The sequence below is a fragment of the Tamandua tetradactyla genome, chromosome 1, assembly GCF_023851605.1.
Source record: "Tamandua tetradactyla isolate mTamTet1 chromosome 1, mTamTet1.pri, whole genome shotgun sequence".
NCBI lineage: Eukaryota > Metazoa > Chordata > Mammalia > Pilosa > Myrmecophagidae > Tamandua > Tamandua tetradactyla.
Window position 1 is genome coordinate 177,484,739 of NC_135327.1, and position 26,784 is coordinate 177,511,522.

Consider the following 26,784-nt stretch of genomic DNA (forward strand, 5'->3'; position numbering starts at 1 on the left):
GCCTAGATGGCAAAAAGTTTGAATCACAGCTGAAAGCACATTAGGATAGGAGGGTAGAGGGAGGTGGTAACATCTCAAACTTTTCCAGTGTAACGGGAAATGAAGGGTTTAAAATTAAATTCCATCGGGGGAAGGGTTGCTCTTAACAGAGGGAAGTACCATATGGTACTTTTCTGTCTCTTAATTTTCTTGGAAGAGAAAGGTCTCAAGTAATAGCAAAGACCTCATTGCTGATCTGGAGAGTTAGAAGGACAAATTAAGATTTTCTGTTTGATTAGCTTTGGAAGCAATAACTTAGGACTCATTCTCCCTGCTGTGGTTAAAGCTGTCTACTGAGAAATGAGCCAAAGGAATATTAGGCCAAGATTCTGAAGGTTGAAGCCAAACCACTGGGAAGGGCTTTTGACTGCAAACTAGAATGTGATTGAATTAGAAAGGAACATTCAAAGCATGTCATACTGTCACCTAAAATTCAACATGTCTAAAATTGAACTCTTCTTTCCTCCAAAAGGCAGCTTCTCAACTGAACTTTCCTAATAATAACAACAAAATATTACACTGAAGAATACTTTACCCTAACATGCGTTGTCACACACTTACAGACAGGGGAATTAAACTCAGTTTAATCCTGATCTAACCATCCTTTAACTATAGTACACTGTCCTTCTCTCCATATCTATGGAAATAAACCAGTCACATTAACAGAATTATTAAATGACGCTTTATTTACACTGGCATTTAAGTATAACATACTAGCAGATTAGAGTAAGCATGAAGTTGGATTTGGGGAAGTAGCAAAGAACAATCCAACCAACCTTTGAAATTGCTAATAATTTTAATATACGATTCCTAGATGAAAAGACATTAATAGCTTTTGTGCTTTGAAGTCAAAAGGCTGAGGGCGGTGTGACAGTGATTCAGTGGCAGAATTCTCTACCACCAGGCCAGAGACCTGGGTTCAATTCCCGGTGCCTGCCCATGCAAAAAAGAAAAAAAAATACTGAAACAGATTACATAAAATACTGATCTAAGGCTGAAAGTGCCTAGATAGTAAATTCAGCATAAGTGATGTAGGTTGTGCAAATCATCATCAAATCACATTAGGTTCATATTACTGGCATAAGCTGTATAGATTTGTTGTTTGGTTTGCTTCAATTTGTAAATTATTTTATCCTTGTAGTTATTTAAGAACTCTAAGCATGAACTGCTTAAATACCTGGGTTTAAATCTGTAGATACATAAGTAACATTTTAATTAAAAACATTTTAATTCTCCAGCATAAAAAGCAACTTAGGGCACAACGCAGCAAGGCAGGATGGACCCATCAGGCCTGCTTGCCTATGGGAATTCTGAATTAGTACTCCTTCAAAAGTAGCCAAGTTAACCATGCAGGGATTTCCTCTTAAATTCCAGCATCAGTAGGTCCACAGCGTCGCGCAGGTGAGGACTGCTGCTGTGCTGCTTCCACCTGCTTCAGCTCTTAGATTCTACCTATTTGTCTGTGTATAGTTAGATCTGTGGTGTGTCCAGCATGTGTGGGTGGGGGGGGGCACGAAAGCGTGTTTTAAAGCTGAAGAGGTGGCCTTGCAGAGAGCTATCTCCTTTTCAAAATGCTCTGCCTTTGAAACCTCCTATCAGTTGTCTGTAACACCTCTTTCCAGTGGAAGAGAACTGAAAGGAAAAAATAAAATCTGAGAAAGACAGAAATGCTCTCCATCTTAGTTAGCTATTTTGGCTTATTAACCCAAAGCGCTGGTTTGGTAGCATGACTTGGTTCCTTTCTGATCCTTGTGACGCTGTCTACACAAATAATTCACACAACATGCCGAGTCATTTTTAATGTGTTTTTTTTTTTATTATTTTTGGTCAAATATTTTGGATTTCTGCTTCGAAATCTTCCATGGTGATATTCAATGAATCAGCTTTGCAAAGAAATCTAACTATGCTAACCCATAGTCCCCTAAAATGGTGTGCTTTGGGGTGGATTTTTTTTTTTGGTTTAAGTTGCTAATTTGATCATTGTAAAATTATCCTATGTAGCTATTGGATTAATGACTTTCAAATAAGTAGTTAAAAGAGAATCAGATTGGGTCTTTAAACTTATGGAACTGGCCCATCAATTTAGAACTGTGTGTGGTTCTAAATAGTCATGTTTGGTAAAGGAAACAGGGGTGTTCCCTGCCAAGAAATTGATGAGCGCTGGCAGTTAATTTGCTCAGGAAATTGTCTGTGTCATGTTCTAGAATCGCCTATCAGAGGAATGACGACGATGAGGAAGAGGCGGCCCGGGAACGGCGTCGCCGGGCACGGCAGGAAAGGCTGCGGCAGAAACAAGAGGAAGAATCCTTAGGGCAGGTGACGGATCAGGTGGAAGTTCATGCCCAGAACAGGTACTGTTCCCTTTGGAGTGGAGAATTTTTAAGTTACTGCCTAGCATGTCTGCTGAATGGAATCTATAGGGCAAAGCATTCTTTTCCAAGCTCAACTCAACCCTTTTATTTTGGTGGATCTAATTTGTTTAGTTATTTTCAGGCCATTTTAGAGAACTCATCAGATTGGAGATTCGATCTGATTCAGACCTCAGGACATACTTCTTTCTCTTTCCCCACCCCAGCCTCTAAACACACCCCCAAATGATGGGTTTTATTTTCTTTTGTAACCTAGTGGGCTGTTAATTTACTAAGTATGGTGGGCTGTATTTTTAAATAAGGAAAACTAATTTACATTCATTCTTTAAGGCATTGCTATCTGTTTTGGATGAAAGATTTATTAGTTTCACGGAGCCATCCACGCCTAACAGTAAGAGGTAGCACTTGAATTTTTAAAGTAGGTATGAATTGCAAGTGTCTTGTGTTTCTTACTACATAATCTAGACCAATATTTTTTTATCACTATGATATTTAGGCCGTGATAAAAATCAGGGAAGTCAAAAGCACTTAATAGGTTCAGCGTCTTCAAAACCAGTTTTTGCAATAGAAACATAGTCACACTGTTCACTATGCTAATAGTATAAACTGACTTTATATACCTCAAGGTCTAGGAAAGATGAGGATATTTGGGAGGGAAATGGTAGATAAAATTAATTTTAATTTAAAACTGTGGATTGATTCATTATAATGGAACCACCTTATAAGATCTTACATGTGGTTTTGGCCTTAGTTGGTTTTATTTTGTGTGTGTTTGGGGAGGGCTGTGGCCTGTTGCATTAATTTAGTCTATTTAGAAAATTCTGAAGGAAGAGGGTTTTGGCCACTTTAACCCCAATTTGCTGGGGCACATCAGAAAGTCTCTGCAAAGCAGAATTGAACATGCTGATGTGCAGGATGATTTTTAATGGGAAGCCTGCTGGTTAGGTGGAGGAATGAGAAACCTTGTTCCTTGGTAAGTTACTCCTAATTAGGGGGGAAGCATAGAAAGGGGTTGTGGGTATAATCTCTGGGATTCAGTACCTGGTTTTGAATCCACACTTGACCTTTCGCTAACTATGAAATGGTAGGCATTTAATGCTTTAAGCCTGTTTCTTCTGTTGTTAAATGAAAAGAAAAATCATACCTATCTTCTAAGCTTAAATGAGTTGTTAATACATATAAAATGGGCAGTGCTTTGCACAGTAAGCATTCAGTAAATTTCCACTGTTATTCAGAAGATGGATATGAAGAGTTTTACAGAAGGAGGGCAGTGTAGTTACTTATTGTCCTTTCTGTCTTTGACCTGAGGGGGAAGGGAAAGAATGAGTTAAAAATAAACAAACTCTTAAAGCCTTTCCAGAATCTAGTTATTAGTTAGTGATCAACAGTGACTCATAAAAGTACTAGTGATCTGTAGTTTTTCTTGTTTTTGAACTCTTGCTTCTAGCTGTTTTCTCCTTTTTTTTTTTTCATTTTATTATTATTAAGTATTATTGGTCATTTCATGTGCATATAATACAAAATGCTTCTCTCTCTCTTTTTTTTTTTTGAAAAGCATATTTGGGTGTGAGACCACCATGTGATTTATCTTTGACATATTGATTAGTCTCAAGAGGAATTAGTATGATTCTTGAGGCTCAACAACCTTAACTAGCACTTAAGTTCCATGGATGATTGCTGTCATTATTTATATTTAGGCAAAGAAAGGCTACAGTACAGTCTGTTGGTTTCTTAAACTCCGAATATTTTGGAATCTTGGGTACCTTTTAAAAATTATTTCAATTCAGTTGTTTCAATTGCCTGATACATAGACCTTTCTCCTTACATTCTAAACTGTGCATCTTTTCAGGGAAATTTAATCTTTATATGTCTAATTCATAGGGACAGTGTCCTGCAGCAACTGCTCAGGACAAGAAAATTTAAAAATCTACCTTTTACTATGCCATTTCTTGTTGTTAAACATGAAATGTGTTTTTCCAAAATCAAATTAACTTCAACTTCAAAAGGGCCAAGTTTGGTATGAACCATGAAATTTGATGAAGTTTCTAAGCATTGCAAGATGTAGTCTCCCAACTCTTGTCACAGTTCCTGATATCACATGACTGGTTGTTTCCTGCCAGTTGAGATCAACACCCCTGGCTTGGACAGTATCCAGCATCCTGCAGTAGTGAGTGAGGTGTTGGTCATGTTTTAGAGATTTTCTTTTTTATGTAAGTATTCAATTTAACTCTCTTTTGCCTACTGTAGAAAAGAATAATAAGAAATCCTTTATTCATGGAAATCTTGACAAATAACATAGATGGTCTATGTTTTACTTAGGATAATGCTGGATGCTATAACAATGAACCCCCCTCCCATAAAATTTTAGTAACTTAATGCAATAACACTCATATTAAAGTCCAGTGTTGGTATTTCTGGCCAGTACATGGATTTTCTTTTTTCCTTTTGTAGCGCAGTCAACTTCTAAGTCTTTGAAATTCTCTGATCTAGTCAACAGATGGAGAAAGAGAGGGTAGAGAATACCCCTCTGCTTCTTAAATGTCTTGGTCTGAGCACATCACTTCTGCTACCATTTAATTGGCAATTACTGATCACATGGCCCCACCTAAGTACAAGGCGGGAAGTGGGGTAATACAATCCTTGACCAGAAACTACTTCCCATGACTATGGAAAAAGGAACATGAACCGTGGCCATCCTGCAGGGGTCATTGCCCTAAGTGCAGCATCTCCATGCTACAAAGTATACTCCCTTCCAGTGAAAGTGCCTTGGGTCCCACCACTCCAAATCAGGAATTCAGAATGACTCGGTGACATGTGAGAATACTATGTGGAACTGGAGGAATTAATTCATTATTTCAGTTTGGTCTTTGTCTTAGTCTGAGTTCCCCAAGAAGAAGATCCTGAAAAGAGAGTTGAGTGTAAGTAGCTTGCAAGGTGATGCCAGAAAACACTGGTGGATGTACAGGAGAGTGAGACAGAAAACAGAAGGCAACCAAATAAAGTTTTCATGACCAAGTGCGTTACCACTATAGGTTCTGGTGTAACCCTTTTGGGAAACTCTAAGATCCAGTATGGAACACACATCTCAGAGTTATCTACCCAGAAAGGTGAAGGAGCAGAGGTATCTATACACTAATGCTCAGCAATTTTTGTTTGAGGGCTGCTCTCAGGGGATGTTAATACCCAGCACTTTTGGCAGGTGGAATAGGCCAGAGAAAGACAAAGGGCAAAAAAGACTTGTATATACTGGCAGTTGGGAGCCAGGTAGTATGTACTGAAATGATAAGGTCCAAGGGAATGTAGAGATGGTCCTGTTGGCATCTGCTAGAGTCCTGGTGTAGCATAGGCTATATGAATCCAGTGGACTGATTAATGAGCAAGCTGTCTTTGGTGTTGTCATTTCTGTTGTACAGTGTGCCTGAAGAGGAGGCCAAGACAACCACCACAAACACTCAGGTAGAGGGCGACGAAGAGGCTGCACTCCTAGAACGCCTAGCTCGGCGGGAAGAAAGACGCCAAAAACGTCTTCAGGAAGCTCTGGAGAGGCAGAAGGAGTTTGACCCAACAATAACAGATGCAAGTTTGTCGCTACCAAGCAGAGGAATGCAAAATGACACAGCAGACAATGAGACTACAGAGAAAGAAGAAAAAAGTGAAAGTTGCCAGGAAAGATATGAGATAAAGGAAACTGAAATAGTCACCCAGTCCTACCAGAAGAATGATTGGAGGGATGCTGAAGAAAAGAAGAAAGAAGAAAAAGGAAAGGAGATAGAGGAAGAAGAGAAGCCAAATCAAAGACGCATTGAAGAAAATCAGGTAGAGGTGATGGTAAAAGAGAAAACATCTGAAATCCAAGAGGAAATAGTGGTAATACCATTGAAAAATGGGCAGATCAGTGCAGAAGAGCCTAAAGTAGAGGAGGAGCAGAAACAAGATTCAGATGAGGTTACCCATAATGAAAAGATGGAAGAGGAAGATAGGGAAAGGGCTGAGGTAGAGAGGGTACGGTTGGAAGCAGAAGAAAGAGAAAGAATTAAAGCTGAGCAGGACAAAAAGCTAGCAGATGAGAAAGCAAGAATTGAAGCAGAAGAAAAAGCAGCTGCTCAAGAAAGAGAAAGAAGGGAGGCAGAGGAGAGGGAAAGAATGATGGAGGAAGAGAAAAAAGCAGCAGCTGAGAGGCAAAGGGTAAAGGCAGAGGAGGAAGCAAAAAAAGCAGCAGCTGAGAGGCAAAGGATAAAGGCAGAGGAGGAAGCGAAAAAAGCAGCAGCTGAGAGGCAAAGGGTAAAGGCAGAGGAGGAAGAAAAGGCTAAGATAGAAGAGCAAAAACTTAAAAAGCAGCTAGAAGAGAAAAGAAATGAAATGCAAGATAAAAAGGTAAAAGGGGAAAAGATAGAAGAGAAAATAGAAGGAAAAGGGGTAAATGAAAAGAAAATACAAGAAGATAAACTTCAGACAGCTGCCCTAAAGAAACAGGTACAGTAAACATTTTGCACCAAATGTGTGATGCCTGTTATTTGTGAGAAATGTAATGCACAGCAAATTTGGGACTGAAGCCACATTCATATAGCTCCACATGCTTGAACATTTGGCAACCTATTCTTTTTTTTTTTTTAGGCCATAGCAGTAAAAAGCATGAAGAAATTGATTGATGGCTAAATAATCAATTGGCCAAATTTACTGAGACAACCATTGAGAAATTAATTGCTCTGTGCTTGATTGTTACAAACACCAAAAAAATTAATCTAAGAATGAAACTTGGTGGTGCTGTGCTGGACTTATCATTCTGTCTCTGCATCTAAACTCACTCTTATAACCTCTCCATAGGTCTTCATGAGGCAAGAGGCCCATAACTTCTCACCTCACCTATGTGTTTGACATTTAATAAGAAATTATAAAAGTTGGGGTAGGAAACTGACATAGAGAATCATGATCAGAAATTTCATCATAAGAAGGCAAAATAAACCCCTTGAAAACAACTAGTAATAAAGGGGGAAAGGAGCTGGTTTGGACCCTTTATAAAAAAATGTCAAAACACTAACTTGCCGTCATGTAGACCTGAGCTTAAAGTAGACTTGCAGAAAGTCATACATCCAGTGTCAGATCAATTTATAACTGACAAGTAATTAAATAGTACGCATATTTTTTTATTTTACCATCTGGGAAACACACATTTGTGTGGCCTGTGGAAGGGTGGAATTAGTGGGAAAAAGTGTTTGTTAGCTACTAAAAAGTTTTATTTCTGTCTGCAAGGCTACATTGAAAATGCTCTCTAGCCACCAAAATAAAAAAACAGAGAGAGAGAGAGAAAGAGGCTTGCATCTTGCATTTTCACCTTTCCAAAGAGAACTCTCTATCACTGTCTGCATTGCACTGAAGTTGTCTTTCACTCCTGCTTCTGTCCAGTGGGTTCATGAACACTGCTATAATTGAGAAAGTCATGGATCAAGTGCACCAAATCACACACAAGTTTTGTAAACACCCACAAGGAGCACTATGCCATGCTAGGTTTCCAGTGAGCACACTGTACACCGATTTTTCGTTGGGAATATCCCACATTCTAGTTTATGACCACTGGCACCAGAAGGAAATGTGAGCACTAAGACAGCAAAAGAGAAGTAATTCCCTGGCATGTACAAAGTGATCTGAGCACCCTCTCACTTGTAAAAAAGAAAGGGCTACTTATAAATAAATGATTTTACCATTCTTGAAAATGAAAAGGGAGAAGAAAAAGGAGTTAAAGTCCAAGTTAAAAGAGAAAAGTCCCAAGAAGACAAGCCTACTTTCAAAAAAGAAGAGGTAAAAATTACTGAGAAATACCCTGATCATAAAGCAACAGATAGCAGTGTTCCATGGCATTTCAAGTCTGATGATCTCAGAGTTGTAACCTCTAAGTCAGTGTTTTTCAACCCATGACTCATGATCCACCAAAGGGTAAAATCTATTTAGAGCATCTCAAAATTAGTTAAATGTGTCCATCAGCATTTTAAAAATGAAAGCAAATCAAATACAAAATATTAGAAGGCATTGTAGGTAGTAATTATTACCTGTGATAGAAATTGTCTTTCTTAAATGTGGTCACGGTGTCAACAAAGTTTGAAAAACACTGCTCTAATCAATCTTCCTGGGTTTCCCACACTTTTGTGTGCTACTTTTTTCCCCTTAAGCCATCCTACTTTCATTTCAATCATGAACTATTTCCAACTGGCTTTGACTAATGATTTAACTTTTCAAGGGAAAAACACCCCTGTATATCTCAGTAGAAAATTTGGTGCACTGAAGATGACATTTGGTTTTTCAAAAGCAAAGTTTGGCAAAATGTTCTGCATTGCATTTCTGAGGCACACACAGGAGCTGGTGTTTGACTGTATGGTAAGTAAATGGGTGATGAACCAGATCCTGCTACAGATAGAATGCTAGTAGGATCTGACATGATTGAAATGCCTACTCAGATGGCCTGACTCATTTTAACCATTGTCTTTATTTTAGCTCCAAGTAAAACTTAGAAATTGTGACAGTTCCAATAAATCCAAAGTACTTTAAAGCAACAGAATTGAATTATCATATCAGGAAGACTCAAATTACTTTGCCTATGGAACTGGTAAGGTGAATTGAAGCCACTGAGCTCCAACCTAAATGGATACTCCCTAAATTATTATGCCTATTGTGGTTTTAAGAAAACCCAAATTTTAAACAGAAAAATCCAGAACTGGAAAATATATGAACCAGATTAAATGGGGGAAATGATTATTTCCTTAAACTTTTGTTTTCATGAGATTCATATAAAAAATACAAACACCTAGTTCATCTTATATTTTTTATTTTGTTTAAGATTTTTGCTCCTTGCTGTCTTTAATAGAACTTGTGATGATTTGGGAGTGAACACTAAATGTGTGCACTGCCCATGTAAAAGAAGAAGAAAGCGTAATGCTGATAACAGGAAAAATGAATTTGTCTCTAGTAAGGCAGCTAAGAAGAATAGTTGAACACGTTGGGAAGCTCTGCTCTCATTTTGTGTCACAAGACCTACATTCACCTACAAAAATGAAAGTTGTCTTGGAACTAAACTCAAGCAGTGTGTCCCACGCGGGTTGTTTTATAAAGCTAGTGTTTAGTGGTGAATATCTATAACTACAAACCTATAAAAAAAGAAAGCGGGCATGAAATTATAACTTGGTGATTAAATTTATATGGGGGGAGGGAGGCTCAGAAAACACCTTGGGTTTTATATTTAAAATTTAATTCAATTCACTAAAGCATGATTTCCTTTTGATGACCAAAGTGTTATGTGTCAATATAAGGTGTCTGTGTGCTAGAAAGGCTCAAAGACCATCACCCAAATCATCCTTTTGTCTCTTTTCAGATAAGGTCTTAATTCCACAATGTCCCTGGTAGCAGTTAGATAATCCGGGGAATTATTTCAGAGCTGCTTCTTTTGCCCTGCAGCATTCACCATTCTAGTATCCCCAAACTGTTGACTTTTGTACATAAGGATGGATTAGCATTTTAACCCAGGCTTAAAAATTAAAAATGTTGTCATTCTTGTTTTAACACTGTACATTAAAACTACTCATTGAATAACTAGATTTTTCCCTTTCCAACTAGTCATGTAGCTTTAGGTATGCAGCTTTGAATCATGTTTTCGTGATCCAACCTTCTCCTATTTTTTTCCTTCTTGTTCAACAAACAAAAACAAAGTAAAAACTGTTCCTTTCATGGATCTATGCAACTGAGGTATGATAGGTCACCCACAAGTAAACACAAATATCACATGAGCCTTCTTAGATAGAGAAAGCATTTCCAGAAGTTACTTTAATATCTTAAAAAAAAATACACACAAACACAGAACCTATCTTTCCCCCACTGTAGTAACTCTGTTTGGGATGATGAATGGGGATAACCACCAGTCTTAAAATTAATTTGCATTTTTTTCTCTCCTCTCCAACTATAAAATGCCTCGTTTTAGTTCTTCACCCTGGGACTCTTGTCTCTCACCAAAAAATAAAGATTCCAGAGGAGCTACTCATAAAATATTGAAACCAATGTTCATGTCATCTAGATCAGTGTTTCTCAAACATTAATGTGCATACTCATTGCCTAGAAATCTTTTAAATGCAGGATCTTAGTCAGTGGGTCTGTGAGAGGTCATGAGCTACAGATGAGAGCCACATTGTCCACAGTCTAAGCTTTCAGTAGCCGAGTCTAGAAGATGTTCATGTAATAGAAATTGGACCCAGAAAAGGATTTGGGGTTTCTGAAACTAACAAAAGAGCACTCAACCTAGTCTAACAAATTGCAGCTTGCATCCAGCTCTTGTCTGTATTCTGTAATAACCTAATGCAAAGTGATGCACTACAAAGATTGAAATATCAGACATTTCTGACTAGCTAACTAGATTTTTTGCCTGTCTTTCTTGCACAAGGGAGTGTCATTTGCATTCCCACTCCATAATACACCCATGTTTTATCCCATCAATACAGGAAAAGCATATCTAACACCTAACAAAATTTTCATCCAAATGATCAGATTTGGCTAGAGTCCTTTTTATGAACATGCTGCTGTTATCTTTCAGGACAGTTGGCTGCCTCTTAATTTACCAACGTAGATTTTCTTCATGGTAACATAACCTAGAAGAGCTGATGCTTTTCCCAATAGATCTCATGCATTTGAGTTTAATCTGCCATAGCATATAATCCAATCTATTATGCTCCTTAAAATAAAATTTATGGGGCAGGCTACAGTGGTTCAGTGGCAGAGTTCTCATCTGCCATGAGGTGACCTGGGTTCGATTCCTGGTGCCTGCCCATGTAAAATAAATAAATAAATAAATAAATAAAAATAAAATTGATGGCTTTGTGAAATTACATTAAGTATTCATTTTCCAAAGGGAGAAAATAATTTGGAGTAAAATTCAAATTGTCATTATTTCATTAAGAATCTTTTAATAGAGTTTTCCAAAAAAATATACAAGCATACCATCCTCCACAACTTTTGCCATCAGAGCCAGAACGTAAAAAAAAATGGGAGAGATGGGTTGGTGGTGGGAAATTTTCCATTAGACATTTTCTTTGGTCTTACACATCTACTTTAAACTCTTTTTTTTTGCCAGTAAACCAGATAATGGGAGAATGGAAATATCTCTCACTGCAAAATTGGTGAAATGAGATAAAGGAAGTTTCACTACAACCATGAATTTTTGACTCAAAATTTGGTTCATGGGTATCCCTGAAAATGGAATCCCCTCAACTCCAAATATGTAGCCCCAGATACTTCTTAACCAGAACATAAACTTCAGTCCATAGTAGGCCAAGAAGATCAAGAATAGACTCTGACTCCTCCTGTCTGTCCAATGAATACTGATTCATTCTTGCACAAATTCAACTATGCAGGAGCTACAAACAAACTTAGGACAGGCCACAGCTTCCTTCTCTTCTTCGTAGCCTCTCAACACCAATCTGAAGCCATGAGGGAACTTGCAGGAGGAAGGATTAGGAAGGGATCATCTAGTTAAACCCCCTCTTTTCACATACATGGAACTGGCATCTGAGGGAAGTTGGGTGATTTGTTTGTTGGCAACACTGGAACTAAAACTCAGGTTTCTTGACTTACAAAGATCTCAGAGGTAATGAAAAGACAGCATCTCTTCTCTTGAGCATGTACATCCCTTAGAAAAAGATTAAACTCTCAACTAAATTAGGACAACATAACAGCAAATAGTCCATCTGTAGTAATTTAACTGAGTAACACCCATAGATGACAATCAGTCAAAGGACAGTTGAAGGCTCATCAGTAAAGATCAGAAATGTTCTCTGCTTTGTAACATACACCTTAAAAGTAAATGTTCAGAGGGTATCAGAAGAATAGCTGGAAAGAGGTGAGTGATCAGGTAAGGGGAGAACATCCTGACTAGCAAAAAGAAATTATCCTTCCTCTGCAGCTTTCTTTAGAACATTAGAGTGTTATACTTTGTCTTGAAAAGAACAATAATGAATCACACCTTTCAAACTCATCTCCTAAGAATAGGTGAGATGATAAAAGTAAAGTAATTTGAACTCCTTTGTGGCCACCAAAGCTATGTAAATTCAGTTTACTTTTAAATCATCTCTCTTTTACCCTGAGGAACTTGTTAAACAGGACCCACAAAATATTAAAGCTAACACCTGCCTGCCACGTTTCATCTTCCTCTCTCGCTTCCTACAAAAATAACCACAACAATCATAAAATCACTTTCAGAGGCAATGGATTTCAAGGCAAACCCAGAATTTTTCCTATTCCATTCTAATTTTAGTGGTGATGACTACAAACATGGTCCTTTGTTACCCTAGCTGCTTATTTGATTAAAATACAAGGATGATTGTCCTCTGACATCTGCCAGAATCAGTTAGGCAAATTTGGCAGACCTGGTAGATTTTCTTTTCTTTCCTAATCAATGCTTGTGTTTCCTTCTCAAAGATTGACCCTCCATCAAAATAGAAATATGTCCAAGTAAACTAGCCATTCTTCCACCAAGGCCACTCTAATAATTTCTCTTTCCAGTGAGAACTACAAACAGCCACTCTTAAACTGAGTTCTTATAACATGATAGTTTCCAAATGGTAGCATTCCCACTGTTCTCAAAAATAAAAAACTCCAGTGAGATCAGGGATGATCTTGACTTCCTAAAATTGTGGTCAAGATCTTTGCTCAGAGGCTGAAGGACCGCAACTCATTTTCTTATGACTTCCTCAGTCCCCAGCTTTGCCACATCATTCTCCTGATGGTTTGTTTTCCTTCTGAGTTTTCTGGCTTCTTATCAATTATAGGGTCTTATTAAGTGTTACTAACCAAAACCTAATCAGATTTTTATCATTCTGTTTCTTCCTGATGCACTGTTGGTTAGATCAAAGATGAGAAGGTTAAAAAGGATAAAGAGCCCAAAGAAGAATTTAAGAGCTTCATGGATCGAAAGAAGGGATTTACAGAAGTCAAGTCACAGAATGGAGAACTCATGACCCACAAACTTAAACACACTGAGAATACTTTCAGGTAAGAAGTAGTGGCTAGTAACAGTGACTGTGTTCATTTTTTTTCTTCAACTCAGTTCTCCTATCCTGTGCCTCCAGACAGAACAGAAACATTCTAAACAGCCAAGATACTTTGGTTGTGAGGTCATTAGCCATTGTGTTAGAGATACTCAATTAGCAGGTCAAGCCTTCCACATCATTAACAGAAAACCAGCAGTCATTAGTCTGACAGGGCTTATCTGTTTTTCCCATTATTTAGCAAGACAGATCAATGCTTCGCATCCACACTGTTGTCCTCTAACCTAATATGCTCATGTCAGATCAGTTTATTAGAAAATATTATTATTATTCCCGGAGGTTCATTCTCTATATGGTCCAACCTGCTTCAGAAGAGACACTTTTCAGTACCGTTTCCAAGAATGCATTTTATAAAAGTTATAAATAGATGATGCATAAAGCTAAGATTGGTTCTGTGCTTAAATACTTTGGAAACGTTTTTTAAATGAAGATGATTAGATGTCTTTACCACAGGACTTTGAGAACCCTTAATATGTTAATTTGCAATGGGGCTCTCTAAGGGAGAGCAAGAGAATATGTGACTCATGCGCCATTTAATAATACATGTTGGAAAACCCTGTTGTAGTTTCAGCTGCTTCTCCTTGCCAACCCCCCAACCCCATCATACTGAAAATCTGGACAATTGATTATAGGACGGATTAAGCCAGGATATGCAGGCACATTCTCACTTTCAGATTCATTTGAATACTGAAATATCCCCATAGGTTTTGTAGAAGGGCTCAAGTCTCAGAAGCCTGCCATGTGCTGCCCCTAGGTACACGATTTTCTGTGGCCCATTGCTCCAACACACTTCTTCCAAATCACAATCCTGTTATGTGACTAGCTGCTGTGCCAGATGTGCTAGAAAAGAGCCTTGGATTCCTGTAATGTGGATTTCTATGGGTTTTTCTCTGGCAGCAGTGTTGCCTATAAACCCTGTATTTCCAAATGTTTCAAATAGGACAAGTCACCAATAAGGTTTGTAGAAGTTGGCAGGCTCCTTTTAGCAAAAGGCCTTTGCTACAGCAGGAAGCAAGAAGGGTTACTGTGAATGGCAGCTTCAGGCTCACCTAAAAGGCTAAGATGGGTAAATGCAGTTGCCCCCAGACAAATTTTCTATGTGAAAACCTAGTCACACTTATACAAAGGAGGCCCTAAAGTACATGGAAGCAAAAGGTATGCATAAAAGTCCTAAATACAACTATGAAGGAATAAAAATTGTAGACTCTATTGATGTTACTTGGGATTGGCAAGAGAAATGACATAAACATTAAGAGTTCACTAAGAATGCCTAGAAAATCTATAAAGCAAGTGGAATCAGGTTGATAAGCCGAGGCCAAAGCTTGTAGAAGTGCCTATAGTTCAATGTTTTTAATAGTGTCAAATTCATTAAAAGTAGCCAATAAATGTTAACTATTATTATTGTTGTTTATGATTGTTTTATAGGTATATATAAATTTTTAAGAAAAATAATATTTAAAAAATCTACCAATAGAAAGGAGTTTGGTTAATAATTAGCAAACTTGCCAACCAGCTTCAGTAATACTCAACTTAATAACTAATATGCCTATTGTGTGAGAACTCAAAGAACTCAGCAATTCAAAGAGTGAGTCTTAGGGAAGGGCAACATTTTGAGTGCTGAGTACTCTTATTTGTGACTCTTGACTTAATTTTTCCATCTTCAGGCAGGAAAAATTATAGGAACAAGCTGCTACCATATTATTGGTTTTTGTTTTAGCCGCCAACATGTTAGTTTTAGGTTCAGCTAGAAATTGATACTACTGATAGAAGCAAAAAAACCATAGTTTTGCTCAGTATACTTACAAAGTAAGAAGCAAGGAAGGAAGGAAGGACATCTGCTTACACGAGCTTGGTGCTTACCATCTTAACTGAAAAAAAGCTGTGTTCTTATGGTCACAGGCCTTGACTGTTCACCTGTACTTACTTCAAGAAGCCAAGGATGTGGGAGGGAAACATATGGAAGGAATTCTCATATAAATGGCATCCTAATGCTGCTGAGGGTGTGCTGGCATTTTTTTTTTTTTTTTTTTTTTTTGCTTCTGTTTTGAGCATAGTTTCTTGTCTGATATCCTGACTACCACCTTTGATGGCGGTAATGACAAAGTTTTGTTTTCTCATTATAGCAAAAAATAGGTACTTAATATAAAACATTCAGAAAATAGAGGTATATAAAATCACCCACCACCCAAAGATAACCACCATTAACATTTTTCCACATATTTTCCAAGCATATTCTACATACAAGATAGGTACACATATATACATATATATTAATAATTATACTCATATATATTTTTAATTTATTCTTGCATTGCATGTGATCAGGTATCATGCCTAGCTTTCTATACCAATATATATGTGTACACCTCAAGTATTAATGGTGTTAGAGTATTCCACTGAATGGATATATCATGACATTTAACTAGCCTAATGATAACTTGTCCAAAATGAAGATGGAGTGACACCTAGCAGAATCCACAGAAATGTCTATAAGTATATGTTTTGCTATTCTGTCTCCTTTATACAAATGGAGAGCAAACTCATTTCTGATGATGGAGAAAGTTTCATTTAAGTCAGGGAGGAAATTTCCTATCTGGAGCCACCGACCTAAGAATATATAATATGACCCCAAAAAAGCAATGAAAGCTTTTAGGAGACCACTAATCTTGCTTGACAAAATAGAAGAATGCATCTTTAATTGTCAAGAGCCCAGAAGGCTTTTTATTTATTTACTTATTTATTTGTTTTGATTGGGCAGGCACTGGAATCGAACCTAGGTCTCCAGCATGGCAGGCAAGAACTCTCCCTGCTGAGCCACAGTGGCCTGCCCACAGAACATTTTTAAACATTTTAATTTCAACCCAAAGTTAGACAAAATTTTACATTATGACCAAGTACACACATACATATTTATAATTTAAACAAATGTTTCGTGAAATGGTATTTTCCCTTGCTCTCTGTAGTACACTTTGATGTTTTCCATTTCAGTTTTAAAAGTGCTGATTACCATCCACTAATGGATTTCCTGACCTGCTGCTTGAAAAACATTGTCCTGGAGGATATAGCACATTCAGAACAACCTAACTATTTTAAAAGCATAAAATGTACACTATACGATCACTGTTGTTTAGTGGCTATCTCCAACTCATTTGATTTTCGCTTCCTCTGGCTCCATAGCTAGAGACACAGTACCATTTTCCACGTGAAAAAAAATGATGTTAGAGAATTGTAATACATGTGTTCTTTAGACAAAAGTGTCAGGAATGGGCCCCCTACGTTCAAACCTAGTTAAGAACCACCCTCATGACTTCTTAATAAATACTTAAATAGTAGAAAATCTAGATCATTGTCTCATAGTTAACAGCTACTAAGCCCTTTGAGTACACCACTAAATTCTTCTAAATAAAATCCCAGTAGGATCCAACTTATATGAATTCTGCTTCTGTGAAAACATAGTGTTCTGCTGAAGTCTAGTGTGGGTACAAACTTGTTTTGAAGATAATCATCAATGTCTTGACTCTAGTTTATTAAAGAAGCTTGGGGTCAGCATGTGCTAATGATATCTTTCCATCTTTTACCTGATTTATTTTAAAAATTAAGAAGGCCATTTCTGGGATAAAATTTTAACATAAGAACTCTTGGGACCCTGTTCTGGCTCTAGTCTTAACGTTTACAATTCTATGGTAGAATCTGTGTGGGTCCTCCTTAATCCCCAAAGAAAGTTTCAACATAGTTTCACCTTTAGTTCCTACTTGTAAACACCCATTTTTCTAGCTGTTTTATAAGCATGTTATCTGATGAAGCATTGCTGCCACTCAAGCACCTAAGGTAGCTAGAGCTTGACTATAGAAGTTCTAAAGACTTAGAACTTCTTAGACTTAGCAATCATCCCACATAGAATCTGTGGTAGGCTGTGTTCTATTTCAATTGACTTATTTTATAACAAGTCATACTTAACTGTAGGTATAATAGAGTAAAAAGAAGAGTAGAGTTGGAGTAGAGAAGCAGTGAAATCTGGTCCTGGATCAGCTACTTACCATCTACTGAACTTTTGGGCAAATTATTTTTCTCTCTCACCTATAGTTCCCTTATTCATAAAATATGGGCATTAGACCTAACCTGCTAACCTCCCAGTTATTTTGACTATTAAATGAGATAAGGAATATGAAAGGTATCTGTAAATCTTAAAGAATGACTGGAAGTAACAACCCTAACCACATTATATAGAGCTAAGAGTCATTTTAAATTCTGTTAAGTAACATTATGGTTGCTTTGGGCCAGAGAGGGTTGAAAAAACACCAATTGAGGCCAAAGGTTAATGCATAGGGTCAGTAAGAATTTTCTAGAAGCATCACTGTAAGAATAGACATATATAACTGTCTTTAGCTATTAATCAAAAAAACTATGGGAAATTTCATCTGGCAGAGGTCAGTGGCTAAAGTTAAGCTCAAGGCAAGTCTGTGGACAGATTTATTTCAGGGCCCACCCCTAGTTCAGCCATTGTTACCTGTCCCCCAGTCGCCTGAGCCTTTCTGTCCTCCCTCCTGAGCCATGCACTCGAATTAAGTAGTAACTTCTGCTGGAAGCCAGTAGGGCCACTCCTAGGTTTTAAAACTCATTCTTACAATAAGTAATTTTTTGGACCACATGCCTTCCTTTTCTGATAACAAATTTATAGATAATAGGTAAATGAACATCCATATATTATCTCATGGGACCCCAAGGAGAGCCCACTGAGGGAAACAAGATAAATAGTATTTGCCCCATTTGACAGTGGAGGAAACTGAGTGTAAATGACAGAGCAGGGCCTCCAGGCGGACTCCGACCTACTCCCTGGGGTCACGTGAAGACCCCGTGTCTAATGACTGATGGAAGAGGTGTGGGTCGATAGGCAAAGCCTAGGAGGGTCCATCGACCTGTGGCCCAAACACGCCCCGTCCATCCAGGCAGGGTGCAAGACTTCTGCATATAAGACCCCCTTGGCTTCCCCTGTAGCCGCAGCGGAGGGAAGCCCATCGTCGAGACCAAGGAGGCCGAAGCCACTTCCCAAGTGGAAGCTGGCAAACGACTGGAGGAGCTTCGCCGCCGCCGCGGGGAAACGGAAAGCGAAGAGTTTGAAAAGCTCAAACAGAAACAGCAGGAGGCTGCCTTAGAGCTGGAAGAGCTGAAGAAAAAGAGGGAAGAGCGAAGGAAAGTCCTGGAGGAAGAGGAGCAGAAGAGGAAGCAGGAGGAAGCAGAGCGAAAAGTCAGAGAGGAGGTAAGGAGGACATAGGAGTGGTAGCCTGTCACTTAACCACATGCCGCAATGTAGCCCTGGGGACTGACGGTTCTAGCCCAGAAAATAATTTTTCCCCTAGCGGAATGCTGCTGCACTTTTGAACAAGGGTCTTAGAAATATTTAAGAATAATAATCTTACCGTGTGCTAGGCACAGTTCTAAAACCTTTATAATTTATCTAAACCTCATAATAACCCTCTGTTATTAATTCGCCCAATGTCCCACAGTTAATGAGTGGAGGAGCTGGAATTTCAACACAGGCAGTCACTTGTCCCAACCCATCACCCTGTACTGCCTCTCAGTAAAGAAGGTAGAGAGCTGAGAAGGACGATGTGGTCTGAAAGTGGTTAGAAGAACTAAAGGACACATGAAAGTTGTTTTCTACCATTTGAAGTGTTTTTATATAGATTACTAGAGTTTTTTTTTTTTTATTTATTTATTTTTTTTTATTTTTTTTTTTAAAGGAAAGACAGATAGAAGGAAGGAAGGATAGAAGGAAGGAAGGAAGGAAGAAAGGGAAACATCTTTAAACATTTTCTTGTTTTATTGTATTTTGTTTTTCCGTTTTTTGTTACATGGGCTGGGGCCGGGAATCGAACCGAGGTCCTCCGGCATAGCAGGCAAGCACTTTGCCCGCTGAGCCACCGCGGCCCGCCCCCTAGATTACTAGAGTTTTGATTTGTTTTGTTTTGTTTTTAATGAAAAATAAGTAGACTAGAATGTAACAGGCAGGGAAAATACCTGGATTCACTGGATACCCAGGACCCAACAGAGTGTCTGGTATGTAGCAGGAGCCCAATAATTATTTGTTAAAAGAATGAGCGAATAGATAAGTTTGTTCCATCTTGTAAGACAGAACTAAAATCAACAGGTAAAATTACAGGAGGCAAATTTTGGTTCAACATATGAAAACATGCTTAACCAACTACAGCTTATCTTGCTACAGTTTCCTTTCATCCTGAGGTACTTCATTATTTTAATTTTTATGAATGATAAAAACTAGGAGTCAAATAGTTTTGAGTGACTTGTTTGAAGTTATTTGACTAATAAGTGGTAAAATCAGGGCTGGAACTCAGTTTCTCCAGATCTAATCCCAGACTTTCTCCCACCCATCTTATGAATGTGGACTCCCCTCACTTGAAATATACAAAAGACTTACATGACTTTCTGACATAGAAACTATAGAAAATTTCCCTGAACTGTGTGGAAAGTTTGGATAAATTATTCCTGGTCCCAACACTGGTTGGGAAGTAATTTGAGGTAATAGAGTTTTAGAATCAAACATATCTGTGCTTTGATCCTAATTTTCCACTTATAAGCAGGGACTTTGGAAGAGTTTCTGAATAACCCTGAGACTTCTTTTCCTTATCTGTAAAATAGCATATACTTTGCCGGATTGTTCTGTTGATTGCATAGATAATCGGTATACACAGTCCCTGGCATTCAAGAAGTGCCAGTTATCATTATTGTTATCACAATTATAGTTGTTTAGAGGAGGAAGAGGAAGAGGAGGAGAGTATCAATGCAGGCAGAGAGAAACAATGAACTCTTCGAACTGAATTGGGCCCAGGAGATTATTTGGTCTAACTTCCTACTCAGCACAGGATCTTTCTGCCACATTCTATAACGGATGGATGTCCAGCCTCTGCTTGAGAACATCCAGTGACAGAGCTCTCACAATTTGAAAACTATAAAAGACTACATAAAACTCTCAGAAAATAATTCATAAAGAATGTAAAATTTGATCATAAGTCTCCATCATTTTAGCTGATAGAAAAGACAGAGGAGTGTTCTAGGCCAAGCATGAAGGTACAGAGAGGTTGAGACAGATTTTAAGCATCTGTGACATCACGGATCTTGGGCAGTAGCTATATGGGGGCAGGAGTGGTGTGATGAGGCAACAATAAAATCCTCTCTCATACAGTTTGGCAAATATAGTGCAATAGCCACCTCATTTGCCTTCACAACCCTTCTAGGAAGTGGACAGAATGGATATTATTCTCATTTCACATATACAGAAAAGGAAGATAAGTGTTAAGTGACTTGACATGATGTGAGAATGATGATCAGCATACTGAACTCTATTCTAAGCCTTTTACAGGCACTAGCTACCTCATCTAACTAACCCTTACTAAAGCCTGAGTAAGAATGCACTGTTCTTATCCCCATTTAGAGATGGAGAAACTGAGGCACAAGGCAGATAAATAACTTGCCCAAGGTTGTATAGTTGCTAAGTGCGAAAGCCAGAAAGCAAATCCAGGTAACCGGACTCCAATGTTCAGGCTTAACCTCTAGTGATCACTTATGTGGAAGTAGCATTATATAGTCTAGAACCTGGGTTTTTTGCCTCTTGGGCTAGTGCTCTTCCCCTTACAGCGCTCTCTCTTTTCTTTTGGCTTCAATCTGTTATTGCTGTCCTTGTTACTTGACCCTTCTCTCAGGAAGAGAAGAAAAGGCTAAAAGAAGAGATTGAAAAGCGAAGAGCCGAAGCTGCTGAGAAACGCCAGAAACTGCCAGAAGATGGCTTATCAGATGACAAGAAGCCATTCAAGTGTTTCACTCCTAAAGGTTCATCTCTCAAGGTAATTTTTCCAGCCAATATTTATTAACAACTTGATGTATCTCCTTGTTTAGTTATTGATTATTCAAGGTCTTTGATTGATCTTTTTGCTATTCTTCTTTCAGCCATTTCATAGCTTCTTTTTGCTTCCAACAAATGGAAGGGAGAAAAAGAAAATGGTGACATTTATATATGTTATTTAGTAAGTGCTTGGTATAAATTAAAATAACATTTTGTGATTATCTCTACATTTCACTGATCCATGCTCTCCATGTGCCTTATTGCTTTGAGCAGTTGAATGGAAACATTTAAAGTTTATAAAACGGCCAAGTATGTTATAAAAGTTTAAGCTGCTTTTCCTGCTACTAGCTCTTCATTTTTTCTTGGTCTTTATTAAATCATGTCAACTGGAAATGATCCAGGTTCAAATTTTAATACTATCATCTTGGGAGGGAGTGAAATGTTACTTGGATAGGATCCTTTGCCAAGATGAGATTGGTCTTCATGGCACACAGCTCCTAATTGATGTCGGATATAAGTGGTGCCAAGAGAGAAGAGAAGGAGCAGGAAGGCTCTGAGTCAAGGTGATGAAAGGTTAAGATATAGGGAAAGGTACAGCAGATTCAAGAAAGTACTATCTATTATTGATAATCAATCTGTCATTATTTTCTAATATATAATTTGTTTTGAGGATTAACATTTATTGAGCATCCAGCATAGTATCTTTTTTGTGCTTTATCTTTTTTTTTTAACTTTGTGGAGTATATGAGCTTTATTTATTTAGATATTTCTTTATTTCATATAATCTTCCCATGTCACAAAATATTGTTCTTTTGGCTTTTTTCCAACCATTGAACAAAATGTGAAAATCATTCGTAGTTTGGGACCTGTGTGAAAACACCATGTTAAACCCATGGGCAAATGGGTCATAGCAGCAGATCCCTCATCTAGAAGAAAGGGCAGAAAAGCAAAAAACTTCCTCAGTTCAGGTGATTTCTGTGCAGCCCCCAGAGTCAAGACAGTTCCCAGTTGAGGTCATGGCTGACCAATACTTGAAGAAAACCACATTTTCTGTTTCTGCTTTCCTTAAAATCCCACCTATGCTAAGTTTTCTTTGGTAGCATGAAGAAAGTAGTAATCTTCTAGTCTTCCAATCTCTACTCTTTTTTTCAGGAGAAACTAGAGCCCATATTTCTCCTTTCCAAATATCTCCTCTTTACCATATTTCTCAACTTACTTCTCTGGTCTGTCCTTGGAGGGCTTCTGGTTTCCCATTTCATCTAGTATTCCTAGGAAGCCATTTTATTTAGTCCTTCTGGTGGAGGCAGGTGTGAGCAATCAATTAAAGTAGAGAGTAATAGAAAAGATCAGAACATTCTTATTTTCTCTACAGTAGAAGCATGCATTCAGGAACAATCTAGTGCATTTCTCCATGGTATTTGCCTTGAAGAACTTGCTGTTCTCTATTTCATATTGCTATCATTGAATTCCTGTAGCTGTTGGGACTCTTGGCTCTACAACTTATATAAAGCAACTTATATACAAACTAACATTATAGAATGCCAGTAGGAGGAAAAACATTTTGTGTTTGACCTCAAAATATTATAAACTAGCATGTTATGTGAATTTCTTAAGACTTTTATTCCTTGTCTGGGAATTGAACCTGGCTTCTCATAGTTAAATGTTAGCAGTGAATGTTTTTTTTTACATGATACACACAAAGAATAAATTTTAAAATAGCTTTTAAATTTTTAAAATAGCTTTTAAAATTGTTTTCATATTGTTTTTCAAATATTGGCGTTTTTCAAATATGGATGAAGTGTGCAGAGAACGCCTATTTTCTAAGAATAGTGTCTTTTTTCTGAATTTTATCGGGACAACACTGCCACCTCTTGGTCTTCAGAAAAACTAGTTTTCTACGTTAAACTCCATGTAAAGAACTTTGAATTTACGAATGCAGTGCAAATTGTGACATCACCTAGAGCCAAAAAGTTGAGGTATTTTTCAACAAAAGTGCTTCAGTAAATGGATGGTGCCTCCTGATAAAATGTTATAAAAAAGTCAAGCTGTAAGAGATATAAAGGAGGAGGAGTCTGAGAGCCCCTCTGATGGCCAAGGTTAGAAAGATGATCCCTGAATCAGAGAGATGCTGTAAGTGCTACTAAGAGCCAGTCTTGCCTCTGCCACTCACCTTCAGCGGACCTCTATACTCCCACGATGCTGAACTTTCTTCATTCTTCAATCCCTCTACTCTACCAGCCTCTTGGTTTCCCAAGTCTTTGTACATGTGTTTGCTCTGCTAGAAATATTCCCTCCCCTAATTCATGCATTCCCACCCTCACTTTCATATAACCTTCACTTATTTATGAAACTATACAAATTGTAGTACTAGGCTCAAATGTCAAAACTATGGAAAACTCTCCAACTCCCCCAGTCACTTCCCCTATATCATAGCATTTTTTTTATTACCTTTAATATGGTACCTACCATTGAATTTTAAATATTTATATTTATATGTTAATTTATACTTATTTACTGGTCTTCCTTACTAAATTCTGTGCTTTTTAAGGGATGGGGCCCTGTCTTATTCATCCTTGGGTGTTCATCTTTATGTACTAGATCGCATTATATAATTTTTTGGTTGGCTGTTTGGCTGACAGGGTTATAAGTAGGATGGATAGATGGATGGATGGGAAATATTCAAAGTGCATTCCGAAACATTTTATCTTATTTAACTGGGAACTTTTTCTACAGAAATATACCTCTGAGTTTATAATTAAAATCAGGAAAAGAAGATTTGCTGTATTCATCCCCCTTATTCTATAAACTCTGGACTATCTATAACACTTTTTTGCATAAATTTCTTTAAAAATAGAGTTCGTTTTTATTTTTTGTAAGAAATCATTGTAAAGAATGAAGTGCTCTCATTAACGTGTATAAAAATGTCATTCAACTGATAATAGGAGTGAAGTATATTTTCCTAAAGTTTAGTGGTATTTATTAATAATAGTCCATGAGTCCCAGGCAGCCAGCCTAGAGTCCCTTAAGTCTCAGAGGACTGTAGGTGGACACTCAACCACCCCAGCCTCGGGGATTAGTGTCTAGTAGCTTCCTTGGTTGTCTTGGACAAGGCACATCTACTCCAGACTAAACAGAACCTTTGATTTAGCACATGCAAAGAAAGTTTCATTATTTGCTGATATTGATGATAATTGCCCTGGTGATAGGTGGCTGACGACAGTATTTCCAGTCAGGATTTGAATATCACAGGAGTCAACAGTTATTTGCTAAATTATAAAGAACATTTGAACTTGAGTGGTACAGTTTCAGTAAAATATGTTCTATTAGCAGCATTAGTTGTGGCAAAAAGAGCTTCCCCAGCTTTTTTTTTTTTTTAAGGAAGGAGAATAATAAATCCATTAAATACTACTGGACTGCCAACAGCACATATGCCTCTCAGTTTCTTTGGGTTTTCTTATTTCCCACATGGGCTAAAATGGGATTCTTGGAAGGCCTCAGTTATTACTAAGGAGCTGTGGCTGATCCTCATTTTACCCTTCCTCCCATCTTTTCCATTGCAGGACAAATTAAGTTCAGCAGTAGGCCTGACAGCTACCAAATATGGAAATCAGCCTAGCAATAAGTGAATAATTCACATTTCCTAGTTATCTTCCTTATTCACTTTTATTACATACCAAATATATACTTAAAACTGTTTGAGAAAAAATTTATTAAATAGCATAGTATGTCTATACTCATATAAATATATCCTAAAAGGTAACAGTATGCATTTTTGAAAAACTATTATTATGGTCATATTAGGAATTTTGCTATTTATATTATTCCATAGTCACATTTTCCCCCTTAACCATAGCCCATATTGATTTTTTTATTTTTTATTGATATGTATTATATATTCACAAAACCATGTAATTATCCAAAATATACAGTAGTTCACAATATCATCATATAACTGTGCATTTATCATCACAATTTTTTTTCTTTTTTGTGAAAAATAACATATATACAAAAAAGCAGTAAATTTCAAAGCACGTCGTAACAATTAGTTCTAGAACAGAGTGCAGTTTGGTATGGGTTACAATTCCACAAATATAAGTTTTTACTTCTAGCTACTCTAAGATACTGGAGACTAAAAGATATAATATAATGATTCAGCAATCATGCTCTTTTGTTAAACCCCATCTTCTCTGTATAACTCCACCACCACCTTTGATCTTTCTCCCACTCTTTAGGGGTATTTAGGCTATGCCCATTCTAACTTTTTCATGTTGGAAGAGGCTGTCAATAATATGGGATAGTGGGATGGAACTGGTTGCTGTTCTGGAGAGGCTGGTTCCTCTGCATTTCAGGACTTATTTGGTCCAGAGACACATCTGGAGGTGTCCAGAGGCACTTTTTTCTACTTCTCTCTGGGCATTAATTTGCCTCCAAAAGTTCATATTTCTCTATATACTTTCTCTGTTCTCTTTCAATCCTACCTTTGACCCCTAAATGTCACTATCAAATACCTTATAGTTTTCCTCGCTAACAGAACTGCTATACACAACATCCTATTATTGCCCCTTCCTAATACCCTCTTTAGTTACGTGCTAACTGGTTTTTGTTCGACCAGGATCAAGGAAGATAGTAGCATGGGCTGTTTATGAGCAGAACATATTAACTGTTCTTTTTTCAATTCCTAGATAGAAGAGCGAGCAGAATTTTTGAACAAGTCTGTGCAGAAAAGGTAAACATGGTTAATTGCTCAATTGCAAATCATGAACTATTATATGCACAGAAAGATTCTCATATTTGTATGTATGTATATATATACATATGTATGTATTTATTTAGCAGTGGTGTCAAATCAACTCATCAAGCAGCAGTGGTGTCCAAGATTGACAGCAGACTGGAGCAATATACCAGTGCAATTGAGGTGAGTATTGTTCTCACGTTACTGTCCCCTATCAAAGAGAAATAGGCTCTGATTATGTAGAAAATCATAGAAACACTTAGGACAATACTCAATAACAGTAGCCACTTTAGTGCTAGAATATTAATGATGCTTTATTGTATGCTGAACTTATAGAGGATAGTAAAGTAATAAAGATAGTTATGGGGATAGTAATAAAGACAAACTATAAAAGAGCTTTTAAAAATTTATACTTTACTACTTTCAGCCTGAGCTATTGTTTAATGGAGTTATTCTTTTTTATTGCTATTATATTGTTTATCTGTATGTTCAAAAGTATATCTTTGATATACTTCATTCCTAATAAAATGTCTTCCCATATGTGGTTTAAACAGATTCCTTACAATCTTGGTTAATCCTCTTTTGCTTATAAAAACTGTTATCAAATAAAAGTAGTACCATAAAATAATATAAAGGTAATAGCCAGCCCAGGTTTAATCATCATCAGTTCCAAGTTGGTTGTTTCATATCTGAAGGACCTTAGCTTTA

At 37.5% G+C, this 26,784-nt stretch overlaps 2 protein-coding genes across 9 annotated transcripts in view; one reads left to right on the top strand and one right to left on the bottom strand.

The window, feature by feature from the left end:
* The window catches only part of CALD1 (caldesmon 1), a 187,371-nt gene that overhangs the window by 146,821 nt on the left and 13,766 nt on the right, over window positions 1–26,784 (top strand). For 3 of the 6 annotated variants that reach the window (XM_077139546.1, XM_077139469.1, XM_077139528.1), the window contains 8 exons: window positions 2,244–2,390; window positions 5,822–6,881; window positions 8,127–8,204; window positions 13,285–13,430; window positions 18,482–18,743; window positions 21,205–21,345; window positions 26,027–26,070; window positions 26,178–26,259. In XM_077139546.1, coding sequence (XP_076995661.1) covers window positions 2,244–2,390; window positions 5,822–6,881; window positions 8,127–8,204; window positions 13,285–13,430; window positions 18,482–18,743; window positions 21,205–21,345; window positions 26,027–26,070; window positions 26,178–26,259 — 1,960 coding nt within the window. The remainder of the gene's footprint in view (window positions 1–2,243; window positions 2,391–5,821; window positions 6,882–8,126; window positions 8,205–13,284; window positions 13,431–18,481; window positions 18,744–21,204; window positions 21,346–26,026; window positions 26,071–26,177; window positions 26,260–26,784) is intronic. The other 3 variants (XM_077139538.1, XM_077139559.1, XM_077139579.1) reach the window with 3 other exon arrangements.
* Window positions 3,165–26,784, bottom strand: part of LOC143666124 (uncharacterized) — a 43,419-nt gene continuing 19,799 nt past the window's right edge. Inside the window, exon 4 of one of the 3 annotated variants that reach the window (XM_077139604.1) lies at window positions 3,165–3,711. In XM_077139604.1, coding sequence (XP_076995719.1) covers window positions 3,663–3,711 — 49 coding nt within the window. In that variant the 3' untranslated portion in view covers window positions 3,165–3,662. Of the gene's footprint in view, window positions 3,712–26,154; window positions 26,288–26,784 lie in introns of those variants that run through there. The other 2 variants (XM_077139675.1, XR_013167466.1) reach the window with 2 other exon arrangements.